This window comes from Xenopus tropicalis, chromosome 9, assembly GCF_000004195.4.
Source record: "Xenopus tropicalis strain Nigerian chromosome 9, UCB_Xtro_10.0, whole genome shotgun sequence".
Taxonomy (NCBI): domain Eukaryota; kingdom Metazoa; phylum Chordata; class Amphibia; order Anura; family Pipidae; genus Xenopus; species Xenopus tropicalis.
In genome coordinates, this window is record NC_030685.2 from 73,233,701 (window position 1) to 73,256,245 (window position 22,545).

Genomic DNA, 22,545 nt, shown 5'->3' on the forward strand with positions numbered 1-22,545 from the left:
CGTATGCCCACTGTATGATCTGATCAATGGCCCAGCCTGATTTGGCCCAGTATGTAGGTGGCAGAGCTGTACTGATCAGCTGATTTTGTGCCTTTGCCACAGAGTGGATCTCAACTTATATGGCCATTTTAAGTCAGCAGTTTATTGGTCTGTGTATGGGGTTCAAACACAGCTATCCCAACTGATCTATGGTCAGGGCTTGAAAATCTCATTGGTCAAAAGAAAGACGTTTGGCCAGCTTTAGATACAGTGCTGCTTTATTGGCCTGGAAGTCCCTATGATTAAGTTATATTCAATTGATCCCTGTTATGGGTGGTGCTATTGTATTATAAGGCAATACATCTGTACTCCATTTTTCTGCAATTAAAAAAAAGTGTCTGTGTTAATCCTTATTGGAAGCAGCCATGATTGCACTGAGGAGGAACATTTTTCGAAAAACAAATGAAACAGCACTCTCTGGTGGTGAAGGGATGGTAGCTTTCTGGCTTGGTTATACTAAGCTATATACAGTACAGTACAGTATATACATTTTTCTGCATGCTTTTATCTTATAGTGACTTACTACAGCAACTTCTTGCAACCGTGTAACCATGTCTGCATTGAATTAATGCAGTTAGGGTTTTAGTCGATTGCAGAGGTTCATAGATGTCATTTATTTAATCTGGTGTTTCTGCGCGGCTCACAGTTCCTAATTACCCCTTATTTAATCTTCCCACTTTCCTGCATTTAATTTAATAAAGCCAGCCCTAAGGTTTCTGCATTGAACCAGAATGCTGTGTGGCTAAGCTCAATTTCCTGGGGTCAGATTAGTGCCATGTCTATACCACATTTCATTAATTACCTTTCATTCAAATAGATAAACTTGGTTGAATGGTCTTATGTGCATCATTTATAATATCTATCAAATATCTGTCTGTGGACTTAATTATGGACTGGTAACACCCCATGCTATAATGGAGGCTTTAGAGACCCTTATATTTCTATAAATGTTCAGTGAAATCTATTGGCATGAGATATCTGCATATTTGTATCAGTGAGCTGCCATACTTATTCTAATTGGAGCAACCAATTAAGTGACATCCACAGTCTTCAGTGAAATAGTGACCTCCAGTGGTCACTTTGTGATTAATAAGAGCAGAATACTGTCATGGATTTTTAGGTTTTTATTTATTGTTCCATTTATTCAGACCAGATCAGTATAATGACCCCTTAAAAGCAAATACACAAGTGGACACATAAGTGTGGTATTTGCTATTTTTCAAGAGAGTCGAGGGGTGGGGCTATCTCTTGTGCTCTGGTTGTGGGTGGTGCTTAGCTGTTCACATAGTAGTTCCTCCTGCTTGTCTGAGCATAGACCTGCCCACAGGATAAGGTATAAAAAAAATATATAGAGATTTGGTGCCTTGTTGCTATGGGTTACTTCCCTATTGTAGATTAGCCCAGGATTAGCCAAAGAGGCAACCTGTTTGTCTGTCTTTAATTACAGAACCATGGTTTTTCATCAATGTTGAAATAAAGTAAATTTGCACCACCATACTTTTCCCCACAGCGAATTGTGCTTTAAACCCCCATTCATTAAAGATACTTGCATCAAAACCTGCTCAGAACTTTCCTTTATAATATTTTGGGCATCACTATTATAATTGATTGATTTCAGAAGTGATCAGTGTTTTATTACTGTCCTGTTTCCCCACCATACCATGCCCTTATAAACATAAGAGCCCATATTTACCAAAATACTAACCAGGAAATGTGGCGTCCCATCACCCAAATATAAGGAACCCTATCTGTGCATGGGTATCATAAGGCATTATATATATATAACAGTTTAGTAGCAATGTCAGATATCTGAAGAATGTGGCAAAGAACAATCCCATTGCAGAACAGAAAACAGAACACTGGAATGTGAAGTATTAGATAAGATTTAAGGACTCTTTGTACTAAATAATAAACTGGACGTCTTGAAATTGGAAAAGAAAACAGGAGAAACGCCCTTTCTGATTTTAAGTTGCAGTTGACACTGGAAATGTAAAATAAAATAAACAGTACAGGTATGGGACCTGTTATCCAGAATGCTCGGGACGTGGGGTTTTCCGGATAAGGGATCTTTACGTAATTTGGATCTCCATACTATAAGTCTGCTAAAAATCATTTAAATATTGAATAAACCCAATAGGATTGTTTTGCCTTCCATAAGGATTAATTATATCTTAGTTGGAATTAAGTACAAAGTACTGTTTTATTATTACAGAGAAAAAGGAAATCTTTTTTTAAAATTAGAATTATTTCCTTATAATGGAGTCTATGTAAGATAGCCTTTCTGTAATTCGGAACTTTCTGGATAATGGGTTAAGGGATCCTATACCTGTAATTGTCTGTCAAAGTAGTGCATTTAATCAGCTTTTAATAGGGATATACCAAGGATGCACAAAACCAGGATTTAAATCACAAGTTCTGCTGACCACAAATCCGAACCCTTAAGGTTATGTCTTTTAGAATTTTTTTGGGGAGGAAAATCCAATAAATGTAATTCTAAAAGTCACTTGACTTTAGGGATTTGATTTTAGCCGGTGCAGGATCTGCAGGCCGTTTGTATGTTCCCCGTGTTCCTCCATAAGATTCTTTACACAAGCCAAAGGCATCTTTATTGGCTCCTAATAAAATCACACCGTAGTGTTTCTGAAAGGGATCAATCTTCATTGAGCCATATTTTGTTTAACTACAACTTCCAGCACCCCCATGCCTGCTCCTGCTGGGAGTTGCCCTTACACGTCAGTTAAAGAGAATGAAACCTGCCTCTCCCTGATAGAACTCTCTGAACAGCTGATCAGGAGAGTCATTTGATCTCAGAGCTGGTAGAACTGGGTGAAACCAAGGGTGGCTGCCCGCCAGTGATGGCATAATCAGTTTCTCTCATCTATACTGGAGCCCAGGCAATGCCAAGAGAAAGGAGTAGGATAAATAGGATTGTTTGTTTCCTTTTCATTATTTCTAAATGTAACTAAAAGTTTATTAAAGTGAGCGACCAATTTAGATCTACATTCTTTCTTTAAATTTTAACTTTCTTCCCAATTAATAACATTGGCAGGAAGCATAATATATACTGGCCAAACAGGTAAAATACCGGCCAGGTGGCAACAGTACCCCAAAATCACCCACTCTGTCCCCTTGTCCGGACCTTTCATAAAGCAATGTCGGACACGCTAGCACAAAATGTGCCCATTTTCAGTGTTTCCCCCTTACCTTATCCTTACGCAAACCTGCTAACCTACCTTTGTCTTTCCCTGGATGCTATCACTCTGTGAGTTGTTTGCAGCAGTAAAAAATGTAAGATTAAGGGATTTCGCTAAGAAAATATTAAATATTTTTTTGTAAGAAAAACACAATATGGGGTATTTGTGAAAAAGATTCAGTGAAATGTTATTAATTTCTCAACATGTCATTTCTTAATGACAGTTCCCCTTCAACGGAGGTGCTGTGCAGTTATTTTGTGGCTACTGGTGAACTAATAGTGGTGATTAATGGGCAGTGTTTGGCAGATAACTTGCCTTGTTTATGACAGAATAGCCCGTTCCCATGTTTGTATTGCTTTCTCCCTGGAGTCTGCCACTCAGGTCTGGGCTTCGGCCATAGGCTTCCATAAATCTAACAAGAACTGCAATAATGTCTGCGAAGTATAATTACAAAGTACTTTGTAAATGGGCGGCAGTGTATAAATACTAAATACCAGAACTATTAATAGCGATGAGGACTCTTAAGTTAAAGCTAAATCAAATACATTCTGCAATTGCCTTATGTTCTGGAGAGCATCCTTTGCTTGGGCATAAAGGAAATTTCCCTCAAAAAAAATACGCCCTCTCTAAAAAAGGTTTACTTATAGTTCATAAGTGCTTAGTAAAATGTTTGGGTGTAGTGTTTTATGCAATGAAATTGCTTATTCTGCTTATTAGCCATTAATAATATGTTCAGGAGCTGCTATACAGCTAACTGGGCAAAGATGAGATAATAGAAAAAAGAAACATAATTTTTAAAGGGGTAGTTCACCTTTAAATGAGCTTTCAGTATGATGTAGTCATTGATATTTTGAGAGAATTTGCAATTGGTTTTTATTTTTTATTGTTAAGTTTTTTTTTTTAGTTATTTAGATTTTTGTTCAGCAGCTCTCCAGTTTGGTATATCAGCTGCTATCTGGTTGCTAGAGTCTTATTTACCCTATCAACCAGGCACTTGTTGAACAAGAGGTTGGAAGATGAATAGAAGGGCAGAGGGCCTGCATAAAAAGATAAGTAATAAAAGTGGAAGGCATTAAGCCCTAAGAGCTAATTAAACCTTTTTTATAACAAACCGTGAAAATGGGCAGATTGATATTTGCCGTTTGGACAGTTTGTGCTTTGACAACAGGAAGTGTGCTTTGTTTTACTTTCCTTTGCTGAGACAATTGCACAAAGATATTTCACAATTTAACTGTAAAACCAGAACATGTTTTTTTTTTTTTTTTAATTCAAATAATAGAATTTTTTTTTTTTTACTTAATTTGATTGGCAAACAGACAAGTCAACAGCAGTTTGACGGGAAAGGGTGTGGGCGGCTTGGCTGTAATGGAATAAAGCATTTAAAGGTAATTTAAACTTCGTTCTGTCGCACCTATGTTCTGCCTGATAAAATAAATGTTTGGAGATCATATTCAGCCTACTAAAGGCCATTTTTACTAAGTGGTGCACCAGCCAGATTTGTTTTTCCTCCCGTATAATATAGGGATGATTAATATCAGTGAATGAGAGCGGAGAAGATGTTGAGAGGTACCCCGACAACAGGACTGTGTCTCCTCTTAACAAATAACCACAAATAATAAACTAAAATATATAAATATCACCAAGATTATATTCCATAAAAACTAAAAAGCAGCTGGTCAGCCTACCCATGAAGTAAAACAATTCATTAAAGATAGAGATAAAGGTCAAAATTCATATAATAATAAGCAGCTCTTTATCAAGTAGTCCCAGTAGTGCATCAAATAACATGGAGCAGTTCATAAACAGAGTTCAGCAGTCACTTCAGGGAATGGAGTTAAGATGTGATAGATGAACTGTTGCTGGAGGCAGTGGGAACAAAAGCTGATAATAATGTTATCAATCTCCAAAAAGTTACATTTTCTTGAAAAATATATTGAGTTCCTATGGTTACAATGGTTTTTTTTTTAATAAATGGCTATGAATGTTATTGTATCCCATATTTATCTGGAGTTTTAGAGTATATTTTACAGGTTTGTGATACGGTAATGGGCAACCTTTGGGCACCATTTTGTGCTCTTGGTTAGAATTTTCCCAGGGTGATATATTGATGATGTACTTATGGTATTAACTGATGATGAATAATACCATGATTTTTTTTCCCATATATTATTATAATATCAGCTCTTTTACCTCTTGTTCAGTTGGGTACAATAGAGATCATCTTGCTTTTAGGCAACTTTATTTTTGAACTTCTAAGACTATTTTAATATATTTTAACCTTTTTTTGTATGGTGCTTATTATTTTTAACCAGCTGTTGTTTTTATACCCCCCAACAAAAATAAAACCAAAATGTCACCTCTATTTTGCAATTCTAAGTTGGTCTTTTAGCAAGTTGTAAAGGCAACGTGTTGTTTTAAAAGGAAGCTGTCCCTCATGAAGGATACTGGCATCATTTCTGTTCTTCTTTAATATTACCTTTAAATATTTATATTGTCTTAAATAGTGTGCTGTGTCATATTGTTTGCAGGTTAGAACAGGTCTTTGTAGAATTATAAGTTTTACAAGGTACATGGTTTTGTTTGATCTGCTTTTAATAACCTTCTCTCATCCTCATTTCTAGTTACATTTATTAAGGACTCGCTGTAGACGATGCAGACTCTAAATTAGGTTAGATATATATATATATATATATAGAGAGAGAGATGCAAGGTTAGGGGTGCTTTTGATTAAATTGGATTAAAGGCAGACTGGCTTCTGCCTCAGGGGCCCCTGCACCCCCCAATGGCCCTCGCCGCCTTCACACCGCCCCCTCCCCCCCGCAGGAGCCCCCAATACCCTCTGACCCCCTCCCCCGTTCGCGCCTAAATGAAACTCACCTGCGGCGCATCAGGGGAGGGAGACCGGCGGATCACTGAAGTGCCCTGCGGGGTCTCTTCTCAGCCTGTCACTTACAGCTTCTTATGCTAATGGACTCCTGCTGCACAAATATGGCCGCCCCCTCATAGAGGAACATGGGGTATCAGATAGGTAATAAAAAAGCAATGGGCAAATACTTTTATGGCAAAATTATTAAGGTCATGCAAAGACAATGCTATGATAGATGTAAAAAAGGTTTAATTTCTGGTGTCAGTATCTCTTTAAATGACTTGTAGCTGTTGACCTCAGTTGGGAGTCTTGATGACTTTACATGTTTTAGGGCATGAAAATGAGTACTGGGTTTAACCAGTAAGAAAACCAAATTGCAGTGTTGCAGTGACATGTCATATATGTGGTAAAGATTTGAAGTGAAATCTAAAATTAAATCCACTTCAGGTGGTGATGTATTTACATGGTTAGTAAGGGATAGATTTAGGAAATTTAAGATTAATGTTGATTGACTGTAAAATCTTAATTCTGTAATTCTGGATAGAATTCCAGGGAATCAAAGTCTAACTATACAAACCATATCTGGTCAGTCTATTTCCTATCTATTAATGTGAATAGCCAAACAGGACAATTTTTATCCTACACGCCAATCATTACCCAACATTTGATTCCATTAACTTGATTTGATCTGACCTCATGCAAAAGAAGAAAAGCATTTTGTGTAAAACATCTGCAAATTCATAAATGCGTGTAAATTAATGCAAAAGTTTGCTGTGATGCACCTGTTTAGAAAAAATATGTATATTCAATCTCTGGGATTTACTCCAATATTTAACAAATCCATGGACTTGAAGAGGTTTATTGAAGTGAATGGGAAGAAAGACATATGAGTGCAGTAACCTTGCATTTAAACCTTCCATAGTTAGCGTAACCTTTACCAGTCATACATTAAGACTGCTGTTTTGTGTATGGAGGCATTTTCATTTCAACCTTTCCCAAGGCCAGAGATGTCAAGGCCAGTGTGATAATAATGCAATCCTGGGATATTGTAAAACCTAATTCCTCTTCACTCTAAATAAGTGGTTGTCTGACTTTTCAGTTAAAGCTATTCTTGAAGGTTTAACCTTTTGGTCATGACCCCCTCATAACATGGTTACAGATATAGGGAAATATTGGTGTATCAGTAATTCAGACATAATTCTAACAATATGTAGGTGATTAATAAGGTCTCCTCCTAGTTAACCTTCAAGCTGAGCTTTGAGATGTACTTACAAGAGCAAATATGTATTCTCCCCAAATCATACCCCAACTGGCCTTCAGGCTGAACCCCCCTCCCGTCCCCTAGGGGGGCATCCCAACAGTTTGGGAACCAGTTCTCAAAATGGTAACATGAACTAATGTCTAAAAAATGAAATAAGGTATAAAATGCTCAGAGTTAGTTGGTAACTACAGCCTTTATTCAGCTGGCTTTGGATTTATTTCACACATCAGCTAATAGAGCTTCTTCATCAGAATCCTGCATTCAAATCCATTTTTTAAAAACACAAACAGATTTTTTTATATTTAATTTTGAAATTTCACATGGGGCATGACATACTCCGGCCCCTTAAAGTGATGATCCACCCCCTCAACATCACAACCCCACCCACTTTACATCACAACTCCACCTACCCTACCTATGCCTAAAATACTTCCATTTTGAGGGACTAACAAAAGGCATGAACTAAACAGGGTTTCGAGAAACAACCCTGGACTACGGTTACATGTCAATTCATAGAATAAATTTCCAATTGGCCCTAGTCTTTTGCTGGCTTCTTCTATTCCTTGAGATACAAATGGGCAACATTTCCCCTAAAGTTTCCCCAAATATCTTCTGCCAGAATTCCCAGCAACAACTGCAGCCATGCAGGTACAAATAGTTATGCAAATACTTATTCCCTTTTTTAGAATTGGATGCCAGTGATAAAATGGAGAGCAGTGGTGGCCCCTCTTCCCGCGCTCATTAACAAGCAACAAACACACTTTGTCAGGGAAGCAGAAAGGCCCCAGCTTTATTTCAGCAGTCTTGGTCTGAATTGAACCCTGGACCTTGGCTTTTTAATTAGCAAGGTGAGAACTCGACTACACTATCATACACAGTGCCTTTACTAGATGTTACTGACCCCACAGCAAATTCAATTCAGGGCCCCAAAACATTGGTTAGTGGGCCCCCCTGCAGTCTCAGGGTCTGCTTTCTCTGGAGTTACGCCCCTGATCATACTTGCTAATAGAATCACAAATGTGCATGTAAATTAGGATTTGCCAAGTGTAGAAATGGGAAGCTCCTGTTTTTGGGCTGCTGCTCCTCCTGGTTGAGCCACAGAAGGCAGATTTATTTAATGTATACTAATAAATATATCTAGTTCTTTGTGATTTAGTTTCTGTTGCTTTATTGGCATTCTCAGTTACCTTTGAATCCCATGCTCCCCTCCATATTTGTCTTTTTACGGGTCACATATTGTAGCTATAACCACCAACGCAAAACGCCTCTTGTCCTTAAAGTCACAGTGTTCCAAGGCCTTTTTTTTGTATTGTCCGAGTTCCATGTTCTTTACTGAGCCACTGTTATTGCCGACTGTGTGTCCAAGCTGGGTCTTGTGCTCCATAGACATACCCCTTAGCTGAAAATTTGGGACCAGTGTACTCAATGGATCCCTCTGTATCTAATCCAAATATCTGAAGGTACAATCAACTAGTGTCTGCCGGAAGGATGCCCCTCTGCTCACCCAGCCACCCAGTAAACATGAGTATTCCCACACCATTACGAGAAACTGCACATAATATATAATAATTATAACATTTTAAAATGTTACTACTCCTTTAAATGATAGGCATGAAACGTGTGTGTTTTCTTGCATACATCAGTGTTATTTACTGTTCAGTTGTGTTTCCTAAATACTTTATGGGGGATGGATGGCAAAATCACTGGAGTGAAACAGCAGACAGATGCGTGTGGGTGGGAAGTCACTGATGGCATCCTGGGAATTCCCCGTAATGTTTGTTGCTGTCACTGAAACACTTGTCTCAATGAAAGGGAACACATCTCCCAAACTTTAGTCCTTTATTAAGTATTTGCTATATTCTTTAGCAAAACTAAAAAGACCATGGTCATGGTGGACCCATTTTGCACTCTTCCTATGCCCTTTGCTTGCTGCCATGATTCCGGCATCAGTGCAGGGCCTCAGCGGGCCTACAGGCCTTCTGGCGGACCCAACCAGGGGATCAGCCCTGCAGCAGTGACAGGACTTTCACCCCTGAAAGTTATCCAGTTTTCTCCCACACTCCAAAACATACAGGCCGGTTAATTAGCTCCTGATAAAACTGACCCTACTGTTTGTGAATATAAAAGAGGCCTTAGATTGTAAGCTCCACTGGAGCAGGGACTGATGAGAATGATATATGATCTCTGTAAAGAGCTGCGGAAAATAGTAAAATCCCCAAAGTTGAGTAGTAACGTTGTCTAACAATGAATTTGTGTCTTTCCAGTTCAACACTTAATACATTTAAATGGTTAAAATAACACAAATAAAAAAACCCATTGAAACCAACTCCTCTTTCCTGGATACACTAACTTGTAATTAATACCCCTAACCTTGTACTTTACGCCTTGCTAAAAAGGCATTCATCCCTTTCTTCAGCCATCTCAATCTGCCAGGACCGGCCCCAGGAGTGCATTCCATTACTTGGCTGCTCTTATTTTGAAAAAAGAGCTTTTCCGCTCCTGAAGCTGAAACCTCCGGATTGCCAGGGATGCCCTTGTAAGAAAACCCATTAGTGAATAGGATTCCCCAGTGAGTTTAGCGTATATGCCCTATGTACAGAATATTGATGTAATGTGAAAATATTGCCCTTCAGGGTCCCTGGCTCTGATGTAACTGGCATAACCTGGGCTGCCGCTCCGCAGAACACAAATGTACTATTCTCTGCAAGTGAAATACATCAGTACAGGCACAATGTACTGACCAGTATTTCAAATAGAAAACAGTTGCATTCCCACGAGCAAGAGATACTTAGTCCCAACAATTTGGCATGACAATTTGGCAAGTGGAAAGTGATGTTTTATTACAGTCAGTAATAAGACATTACAATGTGACAACTCAAGCAGGGGCAAGCAGGCAGGGTGCTGGGCCAAGTAGTATTGTCATGGGTACCGTTACTACTTGATCTGGCCCTGTCTACCACTAATATAAATAAATGCTAAGTAGTTACTGTAAATCCTAACATATGCCAAAATGTAAGCTCTATGGGGCAGGGACCTCCTTCCTACTGTGTCTTATACCACATGGCACTTACTCTCTGTGTATTTATACTAATTTATTGCATTTATTATAACACTTGTCCTCTCTGTGTGTAATTGTGTATACTGTGTAAGATTTTACAGCTGCGTACCCTTGTGGCGCTTTATAAATAAAGTTATACATACATACAATACCAATACAGAAAATAATTTTCCCTTTCCCCAAGGCTATTTTAGTAGATTGAACAGCCTGAAAGCTAAGTATTATGTATTTAGGGTTCAATGCTGTAACACTATAGAAGGGTAAGCCTGCAAATGTGTCGGGAGCTATGCTGTTACAACCATGCTTTCTATTGATGGGTCTGGTAATAATAAATGATAAGGGCTATGTAACACAAAGCGGCTTATTTACAAAGGTGGGGCAGGGTACAAAATTCCACACCCTGTCCCCAACATGAGCACCCATAGTTTCAGATCTGGAGTACAAGTACCTGTGTTCTAATAAATATAGGGCTTCCTACATTCCATAGTGCTGTATTCATAAGGGAATGGACTGGATGAGACACATAGGTGGCTTCCATTACACTTCCTAAAGTGTGTGTAATTTTTAGCTGGCATAGGGTGCAGAAGGTAGCAGTGCCGCCTATTAAGGTGAGCATTAAGGGGTACAGTTCTTTCAATTTCAGTGCTTTAGCGCTTGTGTCTGGGGCAGAAGTAGCAAACCTTCACAGAGTTTGGACTCATAAATACATCCTGGTATATATTACACCAGGAATGTCCAACCTGCAGCCCCCCAGCTATTATTAAACTACAACTCCCAGCATCCTACTGAAGAATGTGGTATGCTGGGAGTTGCATTCAGACAACAGCAGGAGGCTTTAAAAAGGGCCAGAGGGCTGAATGGTTAGATGTTGTGGCATTAAACTAAAGAGCACATGTTAAATAGAAATAGTGCTTAGGGACTTTATCCCTATTAGCAATAGCAGCACATTATTGGCTGTATGAGCCATGTTTTGGCACTAGCCCGTCTGATAGAGAGTTGGCTAGCACCATGGGGATATGCTGTATTCTGACCAAAAGGCCAATCAAGTGCAGACAGTTGGTCTAATATCTAATTACCATTCATCCTTACTAATTACTGCTGCAGGGATTATTTTGGTGGCAGCCGTCTGTTATGATTTGTAATTTGCTCGAGACAAGGACCTATTTAGAGGTGGCATTTATACATGGTTCTCTTATTTATATATATAATATGACATATATATATATATATAACATATATTATATTATATGATACAATATATATATATATATAAATATATATATATATATATATATATATATATATATATATATACAAAGGCTGGCGTAACAGCCGAAACGTTAGTTCACTTTTTTGCATTAAATTCTGTTTTTTCTCATAAGACCTCATATGTATATATGTGAATGTCCAGCCTGCAACCCTTCTGCTATTGTTAAACTACAATTCCCAGAATTTCTAGTTAGCATTTGTCAGCCATGAGATGCTGTAGGGCAACAGCAGCCAGGGGCAAACATGTGGCTTATAAACATATATATATTTATTTTTATTAATAAATGCGGGAGCTGCCATAAGGCATTATTTGCCATTATACATTTAATATTTATTACCACAATTTTAGTTTACTGCACATTTGTGAATCCCCCACCCCCACGAGAGAATATGATCAGATGGATAGTGTTCTCTTCACCAATTACATTTGCAGGGGGGAGTTCCCAAAATGTTTTGTCTGTTGTCTCTTCTCCAAAGTGGATTTATCTGCTTTGAACGCTCCAAAAGTCTTGATTCCCACATGTAAATGACATTTTGTGTGGCCCACAATGCACCATTTGCTCTGACCTTGACAGCTGCGCACAATTGGACTTTTAATCTGAAATGCAAGTGGAACAAAGTTGAACCCTGTGTGTAACACTACTGGGAATGCATGAGGATACCGAGTTATCCATTCTGGACTGTAAATAGTTAAATAGATGGGCTTCATTTTCTTGGGAGAGTCTTGTTTCCAAGCCCCCACTAACTGTCTTTCAGCATAGGAAGTGAGACTCAGAGGCCTGTATTCAACTGCTGAACTCAATTACACTTATGGGACCTGTTATCCAGAATGTTCAGAACCTGGGGGTTTCTGGAAAGGAGTCTTTCCATAGTTTGTATCTCCATGCTTTGTCTGGTAAAAATAATGTAAACATTAAATAAACCCAATAGGATTGTTTTGCCTCCAATAAGGATTAATTATATTTTAGTGTGGAACAAGTAAAAGGTACTGACTCTATTTGTGTTTTAGCAGAGGAAATTCTCATAGGCAGGGTATTTTCTGGTGTTTAGTAGCTGTGACAGGTTGCTGCTGCTAAGTAGCTTGCTGTGTCTTCGCCCTAAGAGCAGGAATTGTCTTAACTGAATGAAAATTTCAGCTCTTCTATTGCAGAGAGCATGATTGCATGGCGTGGTGTCATTAGGAAGACAGCCTCAGGCTGACCTGGGGCCCAATAATGCCTCTGGGTGCCAGGGGCGTCCAAGACTGCTTTGGATCTGAGTTGGCACTCTGTCCAACCTATAGGCCAAATTATTATTATTCTTTATCTGTATAGCACCAGCATCTTCCTTAGCACTGATAGAGAATATATATCAATCTCTTTCTTCCATGGAGTTTACAATCAAAGGTCCCTATCACCTTCACTATGGTCAGTGAAATCAAGAACCAATTAACCTGCCTACATATGTTCAGGATATAGGAGGAAACCCCCACCCAAGCACAGGGAGAACATACCAAATCCGTGCCCTGGCTGGAATCATACCTAGGACCGCATCGCTAACCAATGCCCCACCATGCACAGGTGCTCTGAGATAAGGGGGGGGGAAAACAACCCCAAATATTTAGCCAGTGGTGCCAAGCAATGTCAGAGCCCTGGAAGTGTCAGCTCTAATAAAATGATTTACCCAAATGCAATAATAAACATGAGCGGCTTGTCGTTTCACATCACATAGCCGTCTCCGCTGGAGTGTGAGTGCTTAAAGCAAGGAGCCTTACATAGGTGTGAGGTTGCTTTCTTTTTTCATTTAAATGTCGGTTAGCGCAGCCCCTTACAATAAACCACAAACATCTCTCTGGTAAACCACACGCCCCGACTCATTTCAGAGGTTTTCAGGCAAAAATAGCAGCACTTTCACTTTCCTCACATTGGCATATTAGTAGCAAAGTAACAGCTTTTAATAGAAAAATATATTCATCTATATGTGTATAATAATGTTATTGTATGCATAATAATTATACTTAAATTCTGATGAAGAATGAAAACTTTATTTAAAAAAATGAATCTATTTGAATAAATCCCTGAGATGCTGTACTTTGCTACACAAATTATTTTATATAGGGCACCCCCAGACAATATAGTGGAAATATTTATATCAGGGATATGCTAGCTGCATCTGTTATTAAGCTGTTAGGGGCTTATGGGAGCTGTAGTTGAACAGCAGCTGCTGGAAGTGGGACTTGGGTGGATGGGTGTAGAAGCTGATATACAGTCTACATCTACTACATCTTTCTAGCTTTCAAATAGGGGTCACTGACCCCAGAAGCCAAAAAAATATTGGTCTGTGAGCTTACAATGTTACTATTATTGTCGTTAGTTTTTAGTCGTTATCTTTCTATTCAGCTCCTCTCGTATTCATATTTCAGTATCTCATTGAAACCACTGCCTGGTTTCTAGGGTAAACAAGACCCTAGCAACCAGATAACTGCTGAAATTCCAAACAAAAATGTAAATAACTGAAAAACCACAAAAAATACAAAATGAAAAACAAATGCAAATGGTGTCTGAATATCAATATCTATGTCATAATAAAAGTTAATTTAAAGGTGAACAACCCTTTTTGGAAATGAATGTGATTTCTAATCTAATATCACAGTTGTCTAAACCATTGCAATTTCAGTGGGTGCAAGCTGTCTCTGGCTGGCAGAATCTATTAATTGCATGATAGGAGGGTTTGGAATCAAATTAGCTGCTGAGTGCTGTAGTTCTGCCATAGCTGAACGGTTTTCTCTTCCGAATCCTTTTTACTGGTAGTTCTTTAGAGATGAAAACACAAGAATCCAAGTCCGTGCTATTTCTACTAATGCCATCTGTGTGTGAATCCCTTTTCCTAACTGATCCTCACCACAATTACTGGAAAGGTTTTTCATTTATTCATCACCCGTTGTATAAAGAAGTGGTTCCTTATGTTTCTTTCTGGTTTTCCTCCCTTCAGCTTCATGTTGTGTCCCCTGGGTCTTCCACTTATGAAAAATACCTCCCTTTTGATCTCTCTTCATTCACTTTATATATTGGAATATTTCTGCTGTATTCTCTCTCTTCCTTCTCTTTTCTAGACTGTCACTGTTAAGGGTTGAACCTGTTCCCCTTATGTTATACCATACCTCCCAACTGCCCTGATGTTTGCAGTCACGATTTTGACAGCTCAGCCCGCAGTCCTGGATTCTTACTGAAAAGTCCCTCATTTCCCTTTGATCTCCTGCACTGAACCTGCACTAAACCTGCACTGAAAGCTAAAAAAGATACAATGTTTCTCAAACTTAATTTAAAAAAGTAGCTTTTGGCAGAGAGCCCAGAAGAGTTAACAAGCTACACCTGCACTTAGATACAATTGTAAATAATAAGCTAAACAGGTCTCTTGGGGGAACTCGCAGCTTAAAGGGCAATTTCACCTTCATTAGAAAAACTGCAATAACACAAAACCTCAAAAACCCCCAGAAATGTGATCAAACTTTAAATAACCTGCCAAATTTTGTAAAATGGGAGTGGTATTTAGGGGGTGTGGTCGCAGAAAAAATTGGAGTGGTCAAAAAATGTTGGCACGCTTTGCGCAGCATTTCTTTTTGTCCCTCTTTACATTTTTCAAATGTTATGAGTTATGCTATGTAGATGTTTTACTGTATCAAGGGGATCACATTATAGAGTAAATCATATGGGGGTACCCAGAGCATTCCACATATACATGTAGCTCAGAGAACACTGCTACCTGGTGGGAATAAGTTCTGGACTGCCCTTTCCTTAAACTACAAACTGACTGCCAAACTTTTTTTACTTCAAGCTCCACCTGAAGGGACAACCTTTGGCTGGGGTCCTTGGCTCGTAAAATGAGTTCAGATATAGAGAAATGTCAGTTAGTTTGAAGAATAACCAGGACAAAAAATACATATTCACTCCAAATATCATCCTGACGGGCCTTCAAGCAAGGTTTTTTAGGTGTTTATAAATGGCCATTCTCCCCCAATTCTCACATTAATAGGCCTTCGGGCTGAACCAACGTCCCCTGCCATTTCTCCAAGCGCAAATGTTTAGGAACCGGTGTTTTAGGGGCTTCCCAGAAATCCTTAGGCAAGAACCACACTGTCTAATGTCCCCCTAGGAATAAGTAAAAACTACTGAAAATGCAAGTTTAGCCCAAAGCTGTTGTAATAAGCAATGCAATAAAACTTATGTTATAGTAAAATTATATTATACTGTGCGTGCTGTTTCAGACTAATATCCGTGCATCTTCCTTAGCAATGTATTTTGCAAGCCAAGAAGCATAGAACATAAGAAGGTCAATGGGATTTCGTTGTGGAGCATTACAAATCCTTCTTTTCACCTTCGCCAGCCTCCTCTCTGCATTGTTACCATATGCTGAGCACACAAGCAGAGTGACTGATGCGCCACTGAGTGTTCTCTCTTTCCCAGCATTAATTGCTCTGTCTCTGCGCAGCCTATCATCATTGCTATAGTTTATTTATAAAGCTCCACCATTTTGCAGCAGTGTGCAAAAAAAAGGGAACATTAAGAAACAATGACATGCGGAATCAGATGGGCAGGTTGGAAAAGCGAAACACATGGATTTCACTGAACTGTCTCTGCAAAATGCCAAGTACCGCTATTTCACCCCTATTTTACTGCAGATGACTTTTTCTTATTCTGTACTAAATTTAAACATAGTAACATCAATAAATATTTGCTTTTTACCCTTTCCATGTTGTTTTAGAGTTGCCAGTTAGGGGATTATGGGAACTGTAGCCTAACAGGCCCAGGTTAGACATGTGACTTTAATAAATGCATATTGATTTCACCCAGGGCATCTACTGGTAACTGAGGCTGGGTTCTTAGGGCAAACACCTCTACCTAAAATATGCCCAATAACAGCCAGTCCCTTGATGGAGGGGATATTAATCTTTCATGGTCCTGTTCTCAAAGAATTTCAGGAGCAACTGCACTGATCTTGCAGTTGTTTGGTTGGCATGGTTCTGGCCAAACACAGCAAGCTCTGATATTAGATTTCTGGCAAGATCTGATTGGCCCATGGGTTCAGCCTCGGACTGGAATTGAAAATAGACCCTAGCACTTCAATTACACAGAGGCCCAAACAGCCCCCCCAACACAGGCCCAATAAATAGTGACTGCCTATGGCATCTTACAGCAGCCCCTCTAGTATTTGCCATAACCCACTGATTGCCAGTGGATATTCTCTGTGTAGATATATGTGGATTACACTGATCCATTCTAGGTTCAAGTGGGTGCAATACCTTCCAACTGGCCCGATTTTCATTGGACAGTCCCGATTTTAACAGCTCGGCCCTCAGTCCCGGATTCTAAAGGTCCCCATACACGGGCCGACTGTAGCTGCCGATATCGGTCCCTTGGACTGATTTGGCAGCTAATCGGCCCGTGTGTGGGGAGAGCAGAGCGGCCTGGCCGACCGATATCTGGCCTGAAATTGGCCAGATCTCGATTGGCCAGGTTAGAAAATCCGGTCAGATCGGGGACCGCATCGGCTCGTTGATGCGGTCCCCGATCCGACTGCCCCATTGCCGCCCACATAATTCGATCGTTTGGCCCCAGGGCCAAACGATCGGATTATTATTTTTTTTACCTAAATGCTCCCCGATATCGCCCACCCGTAGGTGGGGATATCGGGGGAAGATCCGCATCGCCAAGCGAGCGGATCTGCTCGTGTATGGCCACCTTTACTGAAAAGTCCCTTTGATCTCCTGCACTGAATGCCAAAAAAAATACAAAATTTCTCAAACTTAATTAGATAAGTAGCTTTTGTCTAGAATGCCCAACACCTGCACTTAGATACAATTGTAACTAATAAGATAAACAGGTCTCTTGGGGGAACTGAGACTCACACCTTAATGGCAATTTCACCTTCATTAGCAAAATTGTAATAACACATAAAACGAGACCCCAAAACCCCCAGAAATTTGTTTAAACTTTACAAAACCTGGCAAATTTTGTAAAATGGGAGTGGTATTTAGAGGGTATGGTGACAAAAATGGGTGTGGGCTAACAGTTTTCACTGCGCTACACACAGCCCCTCTTTGCATTGTTCAAATGTTGGGAGGTATGGATCTCTAATGTGGTGTAGCCATTGCTTTCCATATAAGTTATTATGTTTGGGGAGACTAACTCTGGTACATGGCAGGATTTAACAATAAATTCCACGCTAGTAAGGCTAAAACTGACCATACGTCTCCATGGTCACTTTAATAAGACTAGAGAGAGAGAAGATAATTGCTGAAAATTGTTGTGGGGTTGTGGTTACAGTAATACAGTATCATATATTTACTAATGTATTATATTGCCTTTTTCCCACAGATATGGAATCTGCAGAGAGGTTAACTACATCAACCCCATCATCAGCAACTTCGTCCTCGCCTTCAACCCCATCTGTCGCTGCAGTTGTTTCTAAAGGAGGCCTTTCCGCTGGAGTTTCACCTCTGAGCTCCACAATCACCGCTTGCGGTAGGTCACCGTCACCTCTGGGGAAAGGGTTGAGTGGTGTAGGACTGTTCTGTCAGCTTTACATCCTCAGTCAAATGCACTATGTATGGTACTGTGTTTTTATTTGCAGAGAACAACAGTGACATTTAGTGGCAGTTGAAAACCATGCAGAACAAACTGTCTCATTGGCTTAGGTTACATCATGACCTTAATTAATATATAGACTATCGTTAAGGGTTGCCGCCTAAAAATACCAGCCAAGGATGGGGCTAGTATTACAAATTTACCGACAATGAACTTTATTGTCTGTTATTTAAATAGTACCAAAACATTTATTTAGTGTTTCAGAGAGATTATACATCATTCCCATCAGTCCCTGCCCCGGTGGTGCATACAGTCTAAGGGTCCTATTACATTCACACACAGTACGGTTAATATTTATCAGGATCTGGTTAACCTGCCTGTATGTTTTTGGAATGTCAGAGGAAACTGGAGTACCTGAAGTGACCCCATTCAGACAAAGGGAGAACATACGTTCCTGTAAATTTGTCATTCCCAGTTGTTCCCTACCTGTTGTTCACCACAATCCTGTCTCCCCGGGTCCTTCTCTATAACCCTGCCAAGTGGTGTAATTGTAAGGGGGGCTTGGGGGACCCTGAATCTCAGACTGCATGGTCTGCTTCCTCTATAGTTGTTAGCCACTCTCTTGTCTACTCTGGCCCAAGTGGGCAGGGAGTGGGGGGCACTAGGGGGTGGAGGGAGGCCGAAATCCCTTCCAGCAGCTATACCATACCAACCAGGCATTGGTTTGAATGAGAGACAGGCATATGAATAGCAGAGAGCCTGAATAGAAAGATAAGAAAGCAAATAGTTTAAAAACAATAAAATAAAAAATGAAGACCAATTGAACAGTTGCTAAGAATTAGACACTCTTTGATATATTAAAAGTTCATTTAAAGGTACATGCATGTTTTGGGCAAATGTCATCCTATTGTGTAAGTGCCTCTTACTATCACTCATTCATTCTCACTGTGATGTTGTTATGCGATCAGCAACATCCAATGAGGCTACAAGCCAGGCAGCCAATCAGGGGGATCACGTAGAATACTTCAGTATACAAAAATGATGAGAATCTAATTGCATTTTAGAGTAAACAGTCATCTGAATGATCACAGTTCTCTTATTTTATCATGATCACTGTCACATCTCAGTTTCTCATGCAAATAAATATTTGTTTTCCAAACACAGAAAATGATTATTTTTTTTCGAAAGAGAGAGAGCTTATTGCCCTCCCAGCAACTAATGAAGGCATTAAAGAGCTTATCGGAGGGTTCTGATGACAGCCATTATTATTATTTTATTATCATGGCTCTTCTTGCTGTTTGCATTCCCGTCCCGTCACATTGCACCCAGTGTATTATTTATTTATCTCTATTTATGTACATTTCTCGGCGCGCGGCTTGTTTGGTATGGAAGTGTCTGAGCCGCGCCGCGTGACATTTCAACAGGGAATAAGTCTCATCAACACTACAGGAAAAACAGTATTTAAAATGTCAGCTTTCTGCTAGAACATTAATCATGAGCTTAATATACCTATTGAGAACTTTATTCTGCCCACTGGAATGTGTTTCATTGGGAATTAACTGTGTATTGCAGTGCTTACATTTAAATAAAGAGATTTTCATTACAGCACTACCGGGCGCAGCTGCTAAGTGAAATGCATTATACATTAACTGCATTACAGGCGGCTGTTTAAAGGGGAAGCTCACCTTCACAAAACTTAGTAGGGCTTGTTTGCAGCACGTTCAAGGTGCAGAATGGACCTGTTCTAAGCAATGTTTCATTTGGTCTTCATTATTTATTTTGTTTTTTTTTTTTATTATTTAAATAAACATCAACTGAAAACGATACTTAGTTTCCGGGGTTACTGATCCCAGCAGGGGTGTTTCTGGCCCCTAAGCTGCCCGTGATTACCTTTATATCACCAGAGGGGGTCCAGGGCCACATCGCTAGTGTAGAAAGCGCAATTGAGTTGAATTTTCCATGATTACCTTTATATCACCAGAGGGGGTCCAGGGCCACATCGCTAGTGTAGAAAGCGCAATTGAGTTGAATTTTCCATTTTAAAAAGACAGAAATTTGGTTCTTAAAGTTACAAGGAGCGGCTTTTGGCCTCTAGTCCTGGAATGCTTTCCTACCAGCAAGAATGTCTGAAGTCAACGGAAGTTTCCTCGGGAGGCATTAATTAAAAATTATCAGCAATGCTAACACTATTTATAAATATTGTACTGTCCTTTTCTTTTCTTTGCTATTCTCTGCACTGTTGGTTCAGACTACATGTCTGAAACAGTACTGCAGTCCTCAACTCCCTTTTGGCAATGCTTTGCTAGATCTGTGAATAACAGCTGTAAAGGAGAATCACAGGTGTGTGGAAGCCATTATAAGAAGTGAAGCCTTGGCTGGAGGGCAGCTGACTAGTACAATAATATTTTAATGGTATATCAAGTCAGAACCAACAGTGTAGTGAATAGCAAAGGCCAGACGCATCTTTTAATTGCATTTATCTTACAAACAATGTTAAATGTGTTAGCCTTAGTCCAGGATTATTTAATTCTTAGAACAGTGGTTCCCAAACTGTAAGGCAGGGGGCTCATCCTGAAGGCCAGTAAGGGTGAGATTGGGCAGTAATGCCTATTTGTTCTCTGAGATACCCCTGGAAGCCCAGCTTAAAGGTCAATTAGGGTGGGATTTGGAGTGAAGATTTATTTGTTCCACAAGATATTCTTGGAGCTATGGCTGAATGGCACAGAATGAGGACCCAGAAAAGGACCACAATGCAATTACATGGGCTTTTTTTTCAACATAACATGAAGCAGTCAGCTGCTCTCAGATTTATTCTCGGTGACAGACGTTGATAGAGGCTGACATTTCATGTTCCATTAGCAGCCTAGCGCTTCACGCTTACCCGTTTGCTTACGACAGAACACAGATAGCCTTGTCTTTAAAAAAGGATTTAATTAAAAAAGGGTCCATTTGTAGTTCTTGTAAGTGATCCTATCCCGTGGCATTTGTGGTATTTATGTAGGGCAGGCTTGCAGGCAGGACCATGGCCTCTGAATGGGACGAAGGAATGGAAATGTCTCTTGGTAACAATAGCCCTCACTGGTGCTGATGGGAATCATGAAAAAGACAGGATTCCAGTAAAAATGGGTGGGGGCAGTTAGATCATGGAAACAAAGACTTGGCCAAACCACTGCAATCGCTGTATGAGCTATAGGTCTAAATTAACTTGTCATGTCATAGATAACAGTAGTACAGCTCTTAAATAGCCATTTTTGGGTCTGGTTGCTCGGATTCCTGACCGTAACAAACAGCCAGGCAGTAGTTTGAATGACAGACAGGGAGAAGAAAGGGCTTGAATAGAACAATTAGTAACAGAAAATGAAAATTAGCCATTTGCAATCTGTTACAGGGATTGACCTCTTTTATATTCATGGTTGAAGAGACAAAGAATAAAAAGGAAGGAAATAATTAATTTGAAAAAATAATGTGGATAAAAAAATAAATGGTTGGAGGGTTGAATTGCTTTCATCATATCCTCGGTGTGTGCCCCTATTATAATATATAAGGATAATAAAAGTCACCAAGAAGCTCCATGACCATATAAAGACACAATGCTGCAGGCTGAGTTATACAGAGAACTCTGAGTATCACTCATGTATTATAAGGGATAATGTACCCCCTACTGTAAATGATAAGGATATTAGAAGTCACTGAGGGGTTCTGTGACCATATAAAGGCACAAGGCTGCAGGCTGAGTTATACAGGGAACTCTGAGTATCACTCATGTATTATAAGGGATAATGTACCCCCTACTGTAAATGATAAGGATATTAGAAGTCACTGAGGGGTTCTGTGACCATATAAAGGCACAAGGCTGCAGGCTGAGTTATGCAGGGAACTCTGAGTATCACTCATGTATTATAAGGGATAATGTACCCCCTACTGTAAATGATAAGGATATTAGAAGTCACTGAGGGGTTCTGTGACCATATAAAGGCACAAGGCTGCAGGCTGAGTTATGCAGGGAACTCTGAGTATCACTCATGTATTATAAGGGCTAATGTACCCCCTACTGTAAATGATAAGGATATTAGAAGTCACTGAGGGGTTCTGGGACCATATAAAGGCACAAGGCTGCAGGCTGAGTTATACAGGGAACTCTGAGTATCACTCATGTATTATAAGGGGAAATGTACCCCCTACTGTAAATGATAAGGATATTAGAAGCCACTGAGGGATTCTGTGACCATATAAAGGCACAAGGCTGCAGGCTGAGTTATACAGGGAACTCTGAGTATCACTCATGTATTATAAGG

The 22,545-nt window shown here is 39.7% G+C and overlaps 1 protein-coding gene across 20 annotated transcripts in view; it reads left to right on the forward strand.

Moving 5' to 3' along the window:
• Nucleotides 1-22,545, forward strand: part of baz2b (bromodomain adjacent to zinc finger domain 2B) — a 157,598-nt gene that overhangs the window by 81,192 nt on the left and 53,861 nt on the right. For all 20 annotated transcript variants that reach the window (XM_012971060.2, XM_012971071.3, XM_012971063.3 and 17 more), the window contains one exon: nucleotides 18,041-18,187. In XM_012971060.2, the coding sequence (XP_012826514.1) occupies nucleotides 18,043-18,187 (145 nt within the window). In that variant the 5' untranslated portion in view covers nucleotides 18,041-18,042. The remainder of the gene's footprint in view (nucleotides 1-18,040; nucleotides 18,188-22,545) is intronic.